This window comes from Lucilia sericata, unplaced genomic scaffold (genome assembly GCF_015586225.1).
Source record: "Lucilia sericata isolate MDLA Ls3-8-SP2 unplaced genomic scaffold, ASM1558622v1 Contig001015F_arrow, whole genome shotgun sequence".
NCBI lineage: Eukaryota > Metazoa > Arthropoda > Insecta > Diptera > Calliphoridae > Lucilia > Lucilia sericata.
The window spans coordinates 13,815-34,177 of NW_023994997.1; the positions used below are offsets into that span (position 1 = coordinate 13,815).

General features: G+C 31.0%; 1 protein-coding gene across 1 annotated transcript in view; it reads left to right on the forward strand.

Annotated features, from left to right (window-relative positions):
- Positions 1-344: 344 nt before the first annotated feature.
- LOC119609608 overlaps positions 345-20,363 on the forward strand; it is a 153,864-nt gene continuing 133,845 nt past the window's right edge. The window contains 2 exon segments of the mRNA XM_037964451.1: positions 345-348; positions 15,714-15,841. Coding sequence (XP_037820379.1) covers positions 345-348; positions 15,714-15,841 — 132 coding nt within the window.

The following is a 20,363-nucleotide window of genomic DNA, read 5'->3' on the forward strand; positions in this document are numbered from 1 at the left end:
AATATATCAACATACATATAAACGACAATCTTAGCATATAGTATATGACACATGCTAACAAATGTAAACTCTAATATAAACAAAAGAAGAGAATAATGTAAATAAAAATACGCATTCGCACTTTAAAAAATCAAACAAGAAATAAACATTATAAAAATGATCATCTTTAATAAGCAGACGATCATCATATTAAAATCCCAATAAAACTCAACATAAATAAGTTCTATACGAACGTAAATTCACCTATCCAATTCCTAAATATTTGTTTATAATGTATTAATTGTATTCAAATGTATGTAAAATGGAGTTATGTTACAGTTTGATATTAATGCTAATATATGAAAATGGGTTAGGATATAATAAGGTCGACTATGTCTGATATTTTTCTGCTTATCATCACTATTCCCTCTCTGGTCATATATGGAATTATTCATACATGTTCGATTAATTTTTTATAAAAATAACAATTTTTGAGTCGATCGAACAAACAACCAACCAAACGATTTTGGTTGGAATGAATCCAGCAGTTCGTCCAGGAGTCAGTACACACGTAAAAGATTATAATTTTTACTAAAGTCAAACCACTATAGTGGATATACATTAGTAAAAGTATATATTTGGGTCATTAGTCATTAATGTACCCTTTGAAATGTATAGACTAGTCAATCGTTACTTTAGTGTCCCCCCAGTAACCTAGTGTGTGGAAACATGTAACTTTTTTACCTTTAACTTTAAAAGTCATTATCTTCTAAGCCCATGTTGGAATAACTAGTCATAAAGCCAATTCTTCTTGAACAAGTGGCAACCCTAAACGGGTCTGCCACCTAACTCTAAACCGTAAGTAAACTATATTGTTCGGATCTTCTATCTATCTTTCTCTTTCTTTCAACCTTCCATCCTAACTCTCTTTTTCCCCATCTCGATCATCCTAAATCCTTCACCTTTCTATATTATCCCTATTCCTACCACCCCTCCTATCTTCTATCCGTCTGGTTACCAGCCTAGCCGCCAGTGGTAAAACAAGATTTTAAAAGGGAAACTTACTCGTTCGGGTCTAACAATTAACCATTATATGCAACGTCACTACGTTGGAACTATCTCCTTGAACCGTCGGTCACTAGGTTGGAACTACCTCCTTGAACCGTCGGGCTACTTTATTTTGATTTCACAATAAATATAAAGTTGTTGTATGTGGCTAAAGCAACAATCAAACGAACTTCATCGAACTCATTAACTGGTTGCATCGAACCAAACAGCGATCGAACCTTCGAACATTTTGGTTGCAATGTCTGTCATTAAAAAGTGGCCTGGAATCCCTTCAAACATACTACTAACTAGAACAGAACTAGAACAGAACTAGAACAGACTAGAACAGAACTAGAACAGAACTAGAACAGAACTAGAACAGAACTAGAACAGAACTAGAACAGAACTAGAACCAGAACTAGAACAGAACTAGAACAGAACTAGAACAGAACTAGAACAGAACTAGAACAGAACTAGAACAGAACTAGAACAGAAGAACTAGAACAGAACTAGAACAGAACTAGAACAGAACTAGAACAGAACTAGAACAGAACTAGAACAGAACTAGAACAGAACTAGAACAGAACTAGAACAGAACTAGAACAGAACTAGAACAGAACTAGAACAGAACTAGAACAGAACTAGAACAGAACTAGAACAGAACTAGACAGAACTAGAACAGAACTAGAACAGAACTAGAACAGAACTAGAACAGAACTAGAACAGAACTAGAACAGAACTAGAACAGAACTAGAACAGAACTAGAACAGAACTAGAACAGAACTAGAACAACTAGAACAGAACTAGAAAAACAAAAAAACAGAAAGAAAAAAAGAAAAAAGAAAGAAAAACAAAGAAAAAGAACTAGAACAGAACTAGAACAGAACTAGAACAGAACTAGAACAGAACTAGAACAGAACTAGAAAGAACTAGAACAGAACTAGAACAGAACTAGAACAGAACTAGAACAGAACTAGAACAGAACTAGAACAGAACTAGAACAGAACTAGAACAGAACTAGAACAGAACTAGAACAGAACTAGAACAGAACTAGAACAGAACTAGAACAGAACTAGAACAGAACTAGAACAGAACTAGAACAGAACTAGAACAGAACTAGAACAGAACTAGAACAGAACTAGAACAGAACTAGAACAGAACTAGAACAGAACTAGAACAGAACTAGAACAGAACTAGAACAGAACTAGAACAGAACTAGAACAGAACTAGAACAGAACTAGAACAGAACTAGAACAGAACTAGAACAGAAACTAGAACAGAACTAGAACAGAACTAGAACAGAACTAGAACAGAACTAGAACAGAACTAGAGCAGAACTATAACAGAACTAGAGCAGAACTGGAACAGAACCAACTAGAAAAGAAATATATACATATTTATCAAAATCGTAAAAACATTTATGACATGAAATTATTAAACGATTTGCTTACGCTTTTGCTTTTTCGTTTCACCATACGATTTTGATTGACAGCAGTCAAGTGTGTCCTTCTTTTTTGTTGCCAATAGTTAGTATTAAAACAAATTCTTTCCCATAATATACACATGTATTATATTTAATGTTGTACATTATATTCAATTAAATACAACATAATATTTCTTTTTTTTTTTTTTTGTCTGAAATATTTTTTCCAATAAATCATTTATTTTTTCTTTCGAAGTGCTCCCATACTGGATGGTAATAAAAAATACATTTTTATGATAAAAATTCATCATATATGGAGAATTTTTGTATGTATGAGAAACTGTTATGCATACAAATATATAAATAATATTGTATTTGTATAAAAACCTCTCACTCATACATCCCGGGAGTATGAGTTTAGAGAGCCTGTGTGTTGATGTGCGTATGTTTGTACAGTGTTTTCATATCTGTAGATTGCTGTGCATATCACAGTGTATACTTTTAGGATTCCTTTTATGAGAAGCCTATTAAAACATGTTTTGTATACAATATAAATGTCAATCATGCGTAATAAATCATCAAACATTGTCACAGTCATCTGCATAAAATTCTTTTTTTAATACATACAGACACATACTCCTATATAAATTCATACAAATATAATAAAACTTTATATTATACAATTTCCATGATGACAATGATTACAATGACGAAGCCTATTGATAATGATGATGCAGGAGATGACGATAACGATTAAAATAATATCAATGGTGGTGATGTTGTTGTTGATTCTGATGCCAAGGCTCACCAACAACATCCTTTCTCTGTGTAGTGCATTTGATTTATCCCTGAAATGCAAACAAATACATGTTTAAGCTTGTTCGGTATTATTTCCTTAATGCATTTGTCCTGCCCGTTTATTTGTGTATTCATAAGCATGTGTGCACTTGTATGAATTCAATTATTTGCGTTTGTGTATTCAATGTTTTATTTTATTTGTATTATGTCAGCTTTGAATTGGGTAGATTTTTTTTTAATCGCATTTACACCCTGTCATGTGTTTATTGATGTTGGTTTCATGGAATGTGTATTTAAGCATTTAAATATCTTTGTTACAAGCACTTTAGGAGTGAGAAGACCTTGTGAAATCCTTCCTTTAACAGTAACAATAATTGTTGTTTGTGTATACATGGGATTAATCAAAAACGAGGGTTGAGAATTGTTGATACCAAAGACGTGTAACAAGGAGATAATTTCGGGAAATTAGAACTCACCTAGAATTCAACTAGAACGGAACAAGAACTGAACTTGAACTGAATTAGAACTAAACTGGATCTGAAATAGAACTAGAACTGAATTAGAACTAAACTAGAACTGAACTTGAACTTAACTAGAATTGAACTAGAACTGAACTAGAACTGAACTAGAACTGAACTAGAACTGAACTAGAACTGAACTAGAACTGAACTAGAACTGAACTAGGACTGAACTAGAACAGAACTAGAACTGAACTAGAACTGAACTAGAACTGAACTAGAACTGAACTAGAACTGAACTAGAACTGAACTAGAACTGAACTAGAACTGAACTAGAACTGAACTAGAACTGAACTAGAACTGAACTAGAACTGAACTAGAACTGAACTAGAACTGAACAAATTGTTGGGTAAGGAAACTGTTTAAGTACATTCATATAATTTGAATAAACGTTTAAAATACTTACATCGAAATCACATATCTGTAGCAATATTAAATTTCTTATTTTCGTTTTTCTAATAAATATTTTAAATTATTATAAAACGTGTAATAATATATAATTACTGCAGATTTTTTGAAATGCAGCAGCATGCAGTATTTCCCATAAACTACAAGTATGTGTGTATTTTATTACATGTAGTGGTCGAATAATTCATACGGTCTCTTGCACACAAACACATACATACTTGCATACAGACTCACTCTCTTTCCTGTTCAAAGCATTGCTAAAGCATAAATAAAACAGTGTTTTCTGCTCTTTTACTAAAGTGCAAAAACACTGGACCATTTTATATGACACTGCTGCTGCTGTGGACATTTAACGAGAGAATTATGACCAATGCCATAATGAATCATTGTTTGGTAACACAAGAAAAGAATGAAAGGCAAACATTTTAACGTTAGTATTGCAGTATTGTGTTTATGAGTAGTTGCAGCGAAAAGAATTAAAACCAGAAATTTTAAAGGTACAACCCCTTTAAACAGAAACATAACAAAAGTAAAGTGTGTGAATGACACTTACGTTTGTTGTGGTTGACAACAAAATGAGTTAAAAGGCAGGATTGGAAAAGTATATTCTATATATTCAAAAATATTGTTATTTATTAGATAAATGAAAGTTTTAAAAGACATTTAGAAAATAATCGTTGTTTTTAATGTGATGCTCAGTGAGACTTGTATTGAATTAGGCATGCTATTGGATTTATTTTCCAAATGTTTAGGCCCCGCTCTATTATTATTAGTAGTTCTTTTTAATAATTAATATCACTCATACGCCACCTATATAAAAAGGTCATTACTACGTATCGTCACCCAAACTAGAGTGAGTATTTTTCTTAATTTTTTTATAAATATATATTTTTCCAAATTTTTTAACTATTTTTTTACTTAAATAAATTCTATCATTTTATTTTATATAAAATTTTTGTACAAATTTTACTTAAATTTTCCTATAAAAATGTTTTTAATGTGTTTTTAACAAAAAATTTTCTAAACATTAATTCATTTACTCCAACACTAAAATTAAATCTACTCTGATAAATATCTTTAAATTAGTTTTTAACTACATTTTTCCTTTAAATAAACAACTACAGACACACCCCAATATCGAATATAAATTGTTATCGTTCAGCTTTTTTCAATAAACATTAATAATGACTACATTTGGGTGTTATAAAATGTATGCGAAAGAAAACAGAATATCTGCAGCTATAAATACAAATCGTCGATATTCAACAGATTTTCTAAATTGATAAATTTACAAGCATTTATTATGCCACTCGTATGGTTGTTTTTTTTCCAACTTAATGTTATTTTTTTTGTGTTGTAGTTCTAATACCTCCTACAAATACTACAATAAGCTGTAAATTTGTATACAAAAAAACACACAAGTGTACACACACTTATTTGAAAGAGATTTCATTCATCTATAAAAAGAAAACAATATACATGAAGGCAAAATCTCACACACTTTAAGTTAATACATGCAAACACACCCATATTTATAACAATGTTTTACCATGCATATCATTTTAATATTTACCATCACAAAAGTGAAAAAAACACAACACACTTACTGACATACTGATATAGACACACACATACACATGAGTGAAACTGTTACACTCATATATGCAAAGAGTAGAGTAAAGAGCGTGGCAAAAGCTCAAAATCAACAGCAATAACAAAAGTAATAATGCCAATAGAAAATCGTTTTGTAGATAATATCATCCATCTAATGTTGTATATTCTTATATTTATATAGATTTTATTTATTATAAATAATGATAAGTTTTTCTTTAATACAAATGCGTAAATGTATGTGCTGGTTTCAAGGAGAGTGAATGAATGTGTGTGTTTTATTGTACAGTGAAGGACAAAACAACTAAAGTTTATTTGACATTTGAATGGAAGCTAGTTATAAATCCAACACTTTCTTTACTTTTTATACAGGGTAACGTATGAGTTTTATTTATTATTTACGAATAGCAACAGGTGGCGTATGAGTGTTACGATTTTTTTCAATATTATTTTCTTTATAACTTTGAAGCTATTGTTTAGGAAGAAATTCTATGTTAAAACTAATCTAGAACTGAACTAAACCTGAATTAGAACTGAACTAGAACTGAACTAGAACTGAACTAGAACTGAACTAGAACTGAACTAGAACTGAACTAGAACTGAACTAGAACTGAACTAGAACTGAACTAGAACTGAACTAGAACTGAACTAGAACTGAACTAGAACTGAACTAGAACTGAACTAGAACTGAACTAGAACTGAACTAGAACTGAACTAGAACTGAACTAGAACTGAACTAGAACTGAACTAGAACTGAACTAGAACTGAACTAGAACTGAACTAGAACTGAACTAGAACTGAACTAGAACTGAACTAGAACTGAACTAGAACTGAACTAGAACTGAACTAGAACTGAACTAGAACTGAACTAGAACTGAACTAGAACTGAACTAGAACTGAACTAGAACTGAACTAGAACTGAACTAGAACTGAACTAGAACTGAACTAGAACTGAACTAGAACTGAACTAGAACTGAACTAGAACTGAACTAGAACTGAACTAGAACTGAACTAGAACTGAACTAGACTGAACTAGAACTGAACTAGAACTGAACTAGAACTGAACTAGAACTGAACTAGAACTGAACTAGAACTGAACTAGAACTGAACTAGAACTGAACTAGAACTGAACTAGAACTGAACTAGAACTGAACTAGAACTGAACTAGAACTGAACTAGAACTGAACTAGAACTGAACTAGAACTGAACTAGAACTGAACTGAACTGGAACTGAACTAGAACTGAACTAGAACTGAACTAGAACTGAACTAGAACTGAACTAGAACTGAACTAGAACTGAACTAGAACTGAACTAGAACTGAACTAGAACTGAACTAGAACTGAACTAGAACTGAACTAGAACTGAACTAGAACTGAACTACTGAACTAGAACTGAACTAGAACTGAACTAGAACTGAACTAGAACTGAACTAGAACTAACTGAACTGGAACTGAACTAGAACTGAACTAGAACTGAACTAGAACTGAACTAGAAACTAGAACTGAACTGAACTAGAACTGAACTAGAACTGAACTAGAACTGAACTAGAACTGAACTGAACTAGAACTGAACTAGAACTGAACTAGTACTGAACTAGAACTGAACTAGAACTGAACTAGAACTGAACTAGAACTGAACTAGAACTGAACTAGAACTGAACTAGAACTGAACTAGAACTGAACTAGAACTGAACTAGAACTGAACTAGAACTGAACTAGAACTGAACTAGAACTGAACTAGAACTGAACTAGAACTGAACTAGAAACTGAACTAGAACTGAACTAGAACTGAACTAGAACTGAACTAGAACTGAACTAGAACTGAACTAGAACTGAACTAGAACTGAACTAGAACTGAACTAGAACTGAACTAGAACTGAACTAGACTGAACTAGAACTGAACTAGAACTGAACTAGAACTGAACTAGAACTGAACTAGAACTGAACTAGAACTGAACTAGAACTGAACTGGAACTGAACTAGAACTGAACTAGAACTGAACTAGAAACTGAACTAGAACTGAACTAGAACTGAACCAGAACTGAACTAGAACTGAACTAGAACTGAACTAGAACTGAACTAGAACTGAACTAGAACTGAACTAGAACTGAACTAGAACTGAACTAGAACTGAACTAGAACTGAACTAGAAACTGAACTAAACTGAACTAGAACTGAACTAGAACTGAACTAAACGAACTAGAACTGAACTAGAACTGAACTAGAACTGAACTAGAACTGAACTAGAACTGAACTAGAACTGAACTAGAACTGAACTAGAACTGAACTAGAACTGAACTAGAACTGAACTAGAACTGACTAGAACTGAACTAGAACTGAACTAGAACTGAACTAGAACTGAACTAGAACTGAACTAAACTGAACTAGAACTGAACTAGAACTGAACTAGAACTGAACTAGAACTGAACTAGAACTGAACTAGAACTGAACTAGAACTGAACTAAACTGAACTAGAACTGAACTAGAACTGAACTAGAACTGAACTAGAACTGAACTAGAACTGAACTAGAACTGAACTAGAACTGAACTAGAACTGAACTAGAACTGAACTAGAACTGAACTAGAACTGAACTAGAACTGAACTAGAACTGAACTAGAACTGAACTAGAACTGAACTAGAACTGAACTAGAACTGAACTAGAACTGAACTAGAACTGAACTGAACTGACTAGAACTGAACTGGAACTGAACTAGAACTGAACTAGAACTGAACTAGAACTGAACTAGAACTGAACTATACTGAACCAGAACTGAACTAGAACTGAACTAGAACTGAACTAGAACTGAACTAGAACTGAACTAGAACGAACTAGAACTGAACTAGAACTGAACTAGAACTGAACTAGAACTGAACTAGAAACTGAACTAGAACTGACTAGAACATGAACTAGAACTGAACTAGAACTGAACTAGAACTGAACTAGAACGGAACTAGAACTGACCTAGTACTGAACTAGTACTAGAACTGAACTAGTACTAGAACTGAACTAGAACTGAACTAGAACTAGAGCTGAACTAGAACTGAACTGCATCTGAACTTGAACGAGAATAGAACTAAAGCTGAACTATTTAGAACTAGAACTTACATAACTACGTCTCCAGTATTAAAACTGTTTTGCTCTTCACTATTTCCCGTTAGTCTTGTCATTGTATTCCTATTTGTGTTTTATTATTTTCTTTATTACAAATAAATAACTACATAAAATAAATATGTATTTATTCAAAAAAATCACAAATATATAACAGAAGTATTGGATTTATAAAATATTTTTTTGTGATGTAGTCAAACGAAAACTCACATACTCATGTCACATAAAATACAAAACAATCGGAAGTCAAAACAGAGATATGCTATCCATGTCAAAAGAAAAAAATTTTAAATAATAAATAATAAAAACTCATAACTTGTCATTCATATTACAATTTAAATAATATAAAAAAACACGCATACACTTACTTAAACATGAAATACGATTTTATAAATGTATAAATGAATATGAAGGTAATTTATATGATATACTTACTTCATCTTAAGAGTGACATATATGTTATGTAATAGAAATGCTGTTTGTAGTTGTCAGGCAATGACATCTAGCTGTACACATACATGTATAAGTAAATAAAATATAATAATCATTGTTGAGATTTTATTTGAAAAATATTTTAAAATAAAGTGAATACATTACAGTCTAAGGGAGGAAGTGAATGTGAGATATTTAAGTACTTTGGTAATAATAAATATAATTGGCTTAAAATCAGTTACAATGAAGCTAATAAACTATTTATTCAAACATGAATAGATATATTCTACTTTATTATTAAATTAGATTGAAATGAGTATGTATGTTTTATTAGATCCGAAGAAATACATCTATGCCAATATCGGCTACACTCCTTTACCAGACATTCTGCTGGGTATCGAACCCAATACTAATCAATACAGGCAGGCACCTGTACTTTGTACTTTAAGTTTTAATTGATTTTTTTTAAGATTTTTTATTATTTGTTATTTTCCTCTGTAAATTTCCTTATTTTATTCCATCTTTGCCATTAATAGAAATGGAGGCGTATGAGTGTTATTTAATTAAAAAAAATTGTAATTAATATTTAATTTCTGAACTAAATGATTCAATACGGAAAAAAATATTGGCAAAAAAAACGAAGATATGTAGTTCACATTGACAAATTTAAGGCATTTGGCAAAATTATTACTGTTTCGTAAAGTCCTTATCAAACATCAAAAAATATTGTTCTCGAACCAAACTTAATTATAAAGTAGTTAACATTTTCATTCACTTTTAAGGTTGTTCACTTTTTCTCGGCCTTAAAAACTTAAACGGCCGAATTTTCCCCCTTTATTACATAATCTTTTACACTTTGCCTTAAGCTTAATTAAACTTGAGATGAATATGTTTAAACCGAAATGAAATGTAACTGGAATGAACGATTTTTTGTGTTCTTTTATTACTGTTGCTATATGGAAGCAACACTAACAACAGTAAAAGTAGTGCAAAAAAAACGCAAAAGAGAAAGTGGAAAATGTAAAGGTATAAATGAAATATGCAACAATTAACATGCTCAATGGGGTTTTATAATGGTAATAATAAAGGCAGAGAAAAAAGAACAACTGAGAAATTTTAACAGTTAATGTTTTTAAGACACACGCACACATATTGTCACAAAGGTAAACACCGATACAGGTACAAAGATAGTGGTAATTAAATAAAAGTGAGAAGGTAAGCCCAAAATTTGAGTGCAAATAAATTCTTTGAAACAAGTTAAAACTTTTATGAAATAAAACATACAATTTATTTAAAAGATTATCTAACAAGGTTTATATTTCATCAATTTATATTATATTTTAAAATAAAAATTACAATTAAAACAAACCTTTAGCAAACCTTCCCCATTTCCCCAGAACCTTCTAGTATTACTGGCATATGTAAATGTAGCAGAAAGAAAAAAATAAATAAAAAGTAAGGCACTAGTTAAAGTAATGACTAACCATTGCACGACTACTGCGACACATACCCATAAAGAGTTATATGCAGCAGTGGCAGCAATAATACAAAAAAGTAACAATAATAACAAATTGAAACCAAAATAAAACTACAACAAAAAAAGCGGCAACAGCCATTAATTCCCAAAGTAAGAAAATAAAAAAGAGAGCTCAGCAGCAAAACAAAATGTATATACGTGTTGTAATGTAATGTAAGCATAAATTTAACTTTGTTTACAACTCTACACATACACTCCTGCCATACAGTTGTAAATTGTTGTTAAAGAGAAACAGCGTGAGTCAGAAGAGCCTGCTTAACAAACTATGGTTGGCAAACATAAATAACATTTCTTTTTACAATCATGTTTGGTATGGAACTTTTTCCATTTTTTGTCTGTTTTGTAATTTTTTATTTTTCTACTCTAGGTATTTTTTGTTTTTAGCCCAAGTATTGAGAAATTAACAAAACAAAACGTTGATATGAAATTGGCAGCAGCTCTCAATGTTACTGAAAACATTTATAAATTTTTCAGTTACTTTTGCATATTTGTACATCTACACAAAGGCATGCAATATATTTCCGAAAAAAAAGATACATATAAACAGAAAAAACACGTCAATACAACACTAATACAAATAGGAGGTTAGAATAATCAGTATCTTTTTACTTACTTCTTCTCCGTATATACATATTTCCGTTCTAGATCAGTTCTAGTTTCAGTTCTAGTTCAGTTCTAGTTCAGTTCTAGTTCAGTTCTAGTTCAGTTCTAGTTCAGTTCTAGTTCAGTTCTAGTTCAGTTCTAGTTCAGTTTCTAGTTCAGTTCTAGTTCAGTTCTAGTTCAGTTCTAGTTCAGTTCTAGTTCAGTCTAGTTCAGTTCTAGTCAGTTCTAGTTCAGTTCTAGTTCAGTTCTAGTTCAGTTCTAGTTCAGTTCTAGTTCAGTTCTAGTTCAGTTCTAGTTCAGTTCTAGTTCAGTTCTAGTTCAGTTCTAGTTCAGTTCTAGTTCAGTTCTAGTTCAGTTCTAGTTCAGTTCTAGTTCAGTTCTAGTTCAGTTCTAGTTCAGTTCTAGTTCAGTTCTAGTTCAGTTCTAGTTCAGTTCTAGTTCAGTTCTAGTTCAGTTCTAGTTCAGTTTCTAGTTCAGTTCTAGTTCAGTTCTAGTTCAGTTCTAGTTCAGTTCTAGTTCAGTTCTAGTTCAGTTCTAGTTCAGTTCTAGTTCAGTTCTAGTTCAGTTCTAGTTCAGTTCTAGTTCAGTTCTAGTTCAGTTCTAGTTCAGTTTCTAGTTTAGTTCTAGTTCAGTTCTAGTTCAGTTCTAGTTCAGTTCTAGTTCAGTTCTAGTGTTCAGTTCTAGTTCAGTTCTAGTTCAGTTCTAGTTCAGTTCTAGTTCAGTTAGTTCAGTTCTAGTTCAGTTCTAGTTCATTCTAGTTCAGTTTCTAGTTCAGTTCTAGTTCAGTTCTAGTTCAGTTCTAGTTCAGTTCTAGTTCAGTTCTAGTTCAGTTCTAGTTCAGTTCTAGTTCTTCTAGTTCAGTTCTAGTTCAGTTCTAGTTCAGTTCTAGTTCAGTTCTAGTTCAGTTCTAGTTCAGTTTTTCTTTCTAGTTCAGTTCTAGTTCAGTTTCTAGTTCAGTTCGAGTTCAGTTCTAGTTCAGTTCTAGTTCAGTTCTAGTTCAGTTCTAGTTCAGTTCTAGTTCAGTTCTAGTTCAGTTCTAGTTCAGTTCTAGTTTAGTTCTAGTTTTCAGTTCTAGTTCAGTTCTAGTTCAGTTCTAGTTCAGTTCTAGTTCAGTTCTAGTTCAGTTCTAGTTCAGTTCTAGTTCAGTTCTAGTTCAGTTCTAGTTCAGTTCTAGTTCAGTTCTAGTTCAGTTCTAGTTCAGTTCTAGTTCAGTTCTAGTTCAGTTCTAGTTCAGTTCTAGTTCAGTTCTAGTTCAGTTCTAGTTCAGTTCTAGTCGTCTAGTTCGTTCTAGTTCAGTCTGTTCAGTTCTAGTTCAGTTCTAGTTTAGTTCTAGTTCAGTTCTAGTTCAGTTCTAGTTCAGTTCTAGTTCAGTTCTAGTTCAGTTCTACTTCAGTTCTAGTTCAGTTCTAGTTCAGTTCTAGTTCAGTTCTAGTTCAGTTTCTAGTTCGTTCTAGTTCAGTTCTAGTTCAGTTCTAGTTCAGTTCTAGTTCAGTTCTAGTTCAGTTCTAGTTCAGTTCTAGTTCAGTTCTAGTTCAGTTCTAGTCAGTTCTAGTTCAGTTCTAGTTCAGTTCTAGTTCAGTTTCTAGTTCAGTTCTAGTTCAGTTCTAGTTCAGTTCTAGTTCAGTTCTAGTTCAGTTCTAGTTCAGTTCTAGTTCAGTTCTAGTTCATTCTAGTTCAGTTCTAGTTCAGTTCTAGTTCAGTTCTAGTTCAGTTCTAGTTCAGTTCTAGTTTTCAGTTCTAGTTCAGTTCTAGTTCAGTTCTATTCAGTTCTAGTTCAGTTCTAGTTCAGTTCTAGTTCAGTTCTAGTTCAGTTCTAGTTCATTCTAGTTCAGTTCTAGTTCAGTTCTAGTTCAGTTTTCAGTTTAGTTCAGTTCTAGTTCAGTTCTAGTTCAGTTCTAGTTCAGTTTCTAGTTCAGTTCTAGTTCAGTTCTAGTTCAGTTCTAGTTCAGTTCTAGTTCAGTTCTAGTTCAGTTCTAGTTCAGTCTAGTTCAGTTCTAGTTCAGTTCTAGTTCAGTTCTAGTTCAGTTCTAGTTCAGTTCTAGTTCTTAGTTCAGTTCTAGTTCAGTTCTAGTTCAGTTCTAGTTCAGTTCTAGTTCAGTTCTAGTTCAGTTCTAGTTCAGTTCTAGTTCAGTTCTAGTTCAGTTCTAGTTTCAGTTCTAGTTCAGTTTAGTTCAGTTCTAGTTCAGTTTCTAGTTCAGTTCTAGTTCAGTTCTAGTTCAGTTCTAGTTCAGTTCTAGTTCAGTTCTAGTTCAGTTCTAGTTCAGTTCTAGTTCAGTTCTAGTTCAGTTCTAGTTCAGTTCTAGTTCAGTTCTAGTTCAGTTCTAGTTCAGTTCTAGTTCAGTTCTAGTTCAGTTCTAGTTCATTCTAGTTCAGTTCTAGTTCAGTTCTAGTTTCAGTTCTAGTTCTAGTTCAGTTCTAGTTCAGTTCTAGTTTCAGTTCTAGTTCAGTTTCTAGTTCAGTTCTAGTTCAGTTCTAGTTCAGTTCTAGTTTCTAGTTCAGTTCTAGTTCAGTTCTAGTTCAGTTCTAGTTCAGTTATGTTCAGTTCTAGTTCATTCTAGTTCAGTTCTAGTTCAGTTCTAGTTCAGTTCTAGTTCAGTTTCTAGTTCAGTTCTAGTTCAGTTCTAGTTCAGTTCTATTCATTCTAGTTCAGTTCTAGTTCAGTTCTAGTTCAGTTCTAGTTCAGTTCTAGTTCAGTTCTAGTTCAGTTCTAGTTCAGTTCTAGTTCAGTTCTAGTTCAGTTCTAGTTCAGTTCTAGTTTCAGTTCTAGTTCAGTTCTAGTTCAGTTCTAGTTCAGTTCTTCAGTTCTAGTTCAGTTCTAGTTCAGTTCTAGTTCAGTTCTAGTTCGTTCTAGTTCAGTTCTAGTTCAGTTCTAGTTCAGTTCTAGTTCAGTTCTAGTTCAGTTCTAGTTCAGTTCTAGTTCAGTTCTAGTTCAGTTCTATTTCAGTTCTAGTTCAGTTCTAGTTCAGTTCTAGTTCAGTTTGTAGTTCAGTTCTAGTTCAGTTCTAGTTCAGTTCTAGTTCAGTTTCTAGTTCAGTTCTAGTTCAGTTCTAGTTCAGTTCTAGTTCAGTTCTAGTTCATTCTAGTTCAGTTCTAGTTCGTTCTAGTTCAGTTCTAGTTCAGTTCTAGTTCAGTTCTAGTTCAGTTCTAGTTCAGTTCTAGTTCAGTTCTAGTTCAGTTCTAGTTCAGTTCTAGTTCAGTCTAGTTCAGTTTCTAGTTTCAGTTCGTTCAGCAGTTCTAGTTCAGTTTCTAGTTCAGTTCTAGTTCAGTTCTAGTTCAGTTCTAGTTCAGTTCTAGTTCGTTCTAGTTCAGTTCTAGTTCATTCTAGTTCAGTTCTAGTTCATTTCTAGTTCAGTTTCTAGTTCAGTTCTAGTTCAGTTCAAGTTCTGTTCTAGTTCAGTTCTAGTTCGGTTATTTACTACTCCTTTTTCTTATTTGAGAATTTTAAATAATTTTTCTACTAAACTCCGTGCCACAAACTACCAACAATTTATGCTTCATGTTAGCGCTTTTGCAGTTAATTTGTTGTTGTTTGTGTAGTAATGTTTATTCATGTTTTGTTTCGCTATTAAATTATTTATTTTTTAAATAATCTACTTTTTTTATTGTTACACTCATCTGTTACGTGTGGTTTTTATTATTTTTTTGTGCAACAATAATTTTTTTATGATTGTTATTTTGTTTGTAATTTAAGTTATTTTTTAATGCCACATATAAAAACATGGAAATAAACAATCTGATATACACTTATATGGAGGCATGTGGCTAATGAATGAATTTTTTTATGTAAGAAAAAAAAAGGTTGGGAAAAATATAATTATATTAATAAATTTAATGCTATTTTGGCTATAAGCCTTTAATCACATTAAGGTAATTGAAGAAAAGTTTGTGTTAAGAAAAACTAGTTAGAATGAAGGGCAGTTGTCATAAATAGACAAAATTTGTAATTGTAAACAACGAAGCGTATGAGTAATATTTATTGTTAAACATTATAATGTAATACTCAAAAACTTTAAAACAGATTTAATTAATAACAAATATTGTTATTTAATTTGTATTAAACAATTATTTTTAATAGTGAACATACTAGGTCATATGATTAATATTAATTTTCATTAAATTACATTTTCTCACATTTCCTTTAGTATGTCATAAATTTTTCAAATATTTCTTAATGTCCTTCTTATATTCTTTACTTTAATTAATTTTTAAACTTATTTTTGTTCTGCTTCTTACTTTTCTCAATTTCAGAAATCAATTGTTTTCAAAGATTCGCCGAGCAGCCAAAGTATACTGAAGTGAATCCAGGTCAGGACGCTTTATTAACGTGTAAAGTAATCGATAAACGTGGCACATGTTCATGGCAAAAGGATAATAAGGTAGGTACACAATAAAGTTGTTGTTCTCTTCCTTCAAAGAAAATATATAAAAAGAAATTTATAAAACAAAATAAATTAAATATTGTCATATTTAAACGATTTCCAATGAAATTTGAAACAATAGCTTAAAAACATACAATCAAGCAAATATTATATTTTTTTAAATAACAATATAACCATAAGCAAACGAAACCAGGTGGTTTTCAAAGGAAATTTAATGAAATATTAATAGAAAAAATGCAGGTCATTGATTGTGGGTTAAACTTAATAACTTTATAGAATAAATACTGTTGAGTATGTTTTTCATTTCCTTTGCGTTATTCATATATTTGAGGTTAATATATTTCCGAGAATTTTTCGTTGACAAATAACTGGGACAGTAAGTTAGAAAAAAAATTAATTAATTGAGGTTAATTGTAAAAGGAAAATATTAAAAATTTTATTTTTAAAATTATGGCAAAATATTCTTTACACTTTAATATGCAAAATTTTTATTGAAATTTTTTATCAAAAATAGATTTTTGTTAAAAAAAAAAAAAAAAAAAACTGTAATGATTTTGCCGACACATAATAAATAGGGAAAAGTGATTGTCATTGTAAAGAACGGAGCGTATGAGTAATATTAGTTATTTGTTATTATCTAGTTCATTTCTACTGCAGTAAATATTTACAGATATTTGTACTTCTAAAATTTAAATATTAGACTCTCTTTATACTCTGTATAATAAGCCAATTATTCATAATTAAATTTAATATTAATATTCCTTATTTATACAGAAAGTAAACAGTTTCGTTCACAATTAATTTACAATTTAAAGAAACTTTTATTGAAGAAAACTTAATCAATATTTTACAACAAATAAAATACGAAATGTCGAAAATTTCCTAGAAAATGTTTTCTATTAAAAGTTAAAGTAATTAAATATTTACAACAAAATATTAAGTTTAACAACTAAACAATTCAAGTTGTAACTATTTGCAGACAAACTAACTATTTAATGATGATTAACATTACATTGTTGATAAAATAACCTGCCATTAGAACCAGAGCGCCAACACAATATTAACAATTATCCAATTTATTACAATTGTTAGTGTTGTTGTTAAACTGTTTTTAAGTTTTTAACTTAATAATTGAACATACAACTATAAATACGTATAACAAAATCTCTATAAAGGTACTAGCAAATGTAGTCTTTGCTCATCATACAATTCTAATTAAATATTAATATAAAATACTTCCAAGAATTTCCGGTGGAGTAATAATTTTGCTAAAGCATACACTACCACACCGACACACACACACACAACCTTTCATGCATTCACTCCGTTACATTTGCAATTACATTCAAAACTAAATATAGCTATAGTATGTTAAACATTTACTTATACAACTACAAAAATCTCTTTTAATAACATTTATTACATAAATAGATATTTCCGTTTCCTGTGAACCTTGTTTTTGTTCTTATGCATACATTTATTTATAAATACATTTGTGCTTTTTACTTGACTGTAGTTGTATGTAACTTTTACTTGTTTTAACAAAACTTACAAACTTATTTACTTAAATTGTAAACCACAAGTTTTACAAGAATTTTTTATTCAGTGTGTAGGTTAGGACTGGGAGGAGCGAGAAAAAGGATATAGTTTAATATAAACACTTAAAAACTTTGAGTTTATTTTGTCAATTTATTTGCAGCTCTGACTACATATTATGACAAATGTTGTTCTAAAAACTGTTAGACTTTGAAGAGGAAAATGAAAGCAATTTAATATCTTTTTTTAACCACAAAACTACAAACAGACTATTATAATATATCAATAGTTTGACAGAATGTTAGAAAGAAAATTTAAAGAACATAATTTTTTTATATATTCACAATAATAAAGTCTACTTAATATTAAATGTGATTTTTAAGCACTGACTAGAACTGAACTAGAACTGAACTAGAACTGAACTAGAACTGAACTAGAACTGCACTAGAACTGAACTAGAACTGAACTAGAACTGAACTAGAACTGAACTAGAACTGAACTAGAACTGAACTAGACTAGAACTGAACTAGAACTGAACTAGAACTGAACTAGAACTGAACTAGAACTGAACTAGAACTGAACTAGAACTGAACTAGAACTGAACTAGAACTGAACTAGAACTGAACTAGAACTGAACTAGAACTGAACTAGAACTGAACTAGAACTGAACTAGAACTGAACTAGAACTGAACTAGAACTGAACTAGAACTGAACTAGAACTGAACTAGAACTGAACTAGAACTGAACTAGAACTGAACTAGAACTGAACTAGAACTGAACTAGAACTGAACTAGAACTGAACTAGAACTGAACTAGAACTGAACTAGAACTGAACTAGAACTGAACTAGAACTGAACTAGAACTGAACTAGAACTGAACTAGAACTGAACTAGAACTGAACTAGAACTGAACTAGAACTGAACTAGAACTGAACTAGAACTGAACTAGAACTTAACTAGAACTGAACTAGAACTGAACTAGAACTGAACTAGAACTGAACTAGAACTGAACTAGAACTGAACTAGAACTTAACTAGAACTGAACTAGAACTGAACTAGAACTGAACTAGAACTGAACTAGAACTGAACTAGAACTGAACTAGAACTGAACTAGAACTGAACTAGAACTGAACTAGAACTGAACTAGAACTGAACTAGAACTGAACTAGAACTGAACTAGAACTGAACTAGAACTGAACTAGACTGAACTAGAAACTGAACTAGAACTGAACTAGAACTGAACTACATAGAGCTGAATTAGAATTGAAGTAAAATTAACATTTTGTAATTTTTAATTTTGGAAAAAAAAACTAAATTTTTATAAAATTTTTCTCAACATCAGAAGTTTATTTATATCTTTTTCTAATCAAATTCGAATAAAGTTTGCCATTAGAACGTATACAATTTTCAAAACAATATTTTTTCAAAATAATTTCAAACTTTTTTCATGTTTGAAAAAAGCATTAAATTATAATTTCCAACAATCCTGAACCATAATTTATGGTAGTACTCTAAATGCAAAAGTAAACACTTGTATATATGCAACAGTATATAACAATCTTTATATACTTAAGTTTATATACATACATATGTATATTACTATACTTATATACTTTAAAATGCACATACATACATACACATAAATACTTTGCAACATTGACATATTTAAGTGACATTTTGATTGTTTTGCTGTGGTCACCACTAGTAATTTATTAAAATGTCATGTTGTGGTTTTATATTTTTCTATGTATTTGCTTTTTATTTTGTATTTTTTATAATATATTAGCATTTACTAGATTAAAAAAAGAAAGCGATTTTTTTTTGTATTAAAATAAGGTTTTGTAAATCTAAACAGACATTTCAACGGGAAAAAGTTTTTTTGTACTCGTTACAAAAAAAAAACATGAAAATATTACAAACAAGTTTTGATTATAATTTATATATTTTATTTAAAAATTATTTATGTGCTAAATATAACCCAACATTAAACAATTGTAAAATAATGCTAAAATAATGAGAAAAATTTTAAACATTTATATTAAATGTTAGAAGAAAATAAATATCTATTGGAGTGCATTAAAAAAAAATATATATTCTAAAACTTATATATATATTCTAAAACTATAAGCACCTTTAGCATTTTCGATTTATTTCGCATATTATAAATATTAATCATTCGCCTCCAAGCACAAAATTGGTACTTTAGGATATGGTAGAATTTATGTGAATAATTTTAAGATTAGCATATATGCCTAAATCAGGGAGTTGGAAGGAAAACTTTAAGCGACTTAGTTAGTTAGTAGTTAGTTAGTTAGTTAGTTAGTTAGTTGTATGGTTAGTTTGTTAGTTAGTTAGTTAGTTAGTTAGTTAGTTAGTTAGTTAGTTAGTTAGTTAGTTAGTTAGTTAGTTATGTTCTGTTCGTAGTTAGTTAGTTAGATTAGTTAGTTAGTTAGTTAGTTAGTTAGTTCGTTCGTTCGTTCGTCGTTCGTTCGTTCGTTCGTTCGTTCGTTCGTTCGTTCGTTCGTTCGTTCGTTCGTTCTTTCGTTGTTCGTTCGTTAGTTCGTTTTCGTTAGTTCGTTCGTTCGTTCGTTCTTCGTTCGTTCGTTCGTTTCGTTCGTTCGTTCGTTCGTTCGTTCTTCGTTGTTCGTTCGTTTCGTTCGTTCGTTCGTTCGTTCGTTCGTTCGTTCGTTCGTTCGTTCGTTTTCGTTCGTTCGTTCGTTCGTTCGTTCGTTCGTTTCGTTCGTTCGTTCGTTCGTTCGTTCGTTCGTTCGTTCGTTCTTCGTTCGTTCGTTCGTTTCGTTTGTTCGTTCGTTCGTTTGTTCGTTCGTTTCTTTCTTCGTTCGTTTTCGTTCGTTCGTTCGTTCGTTCTTTCGCGTTCGTTCGTTTCGTTCGTTCGTTCGTTCGTTCGTTCGTTCGTTCGTTCGTTGTTCGTTTGTTCGTTCTTCGTTCGTTTCGTTCGTTCTTTCGTTCGTTCGTTCGTTCGT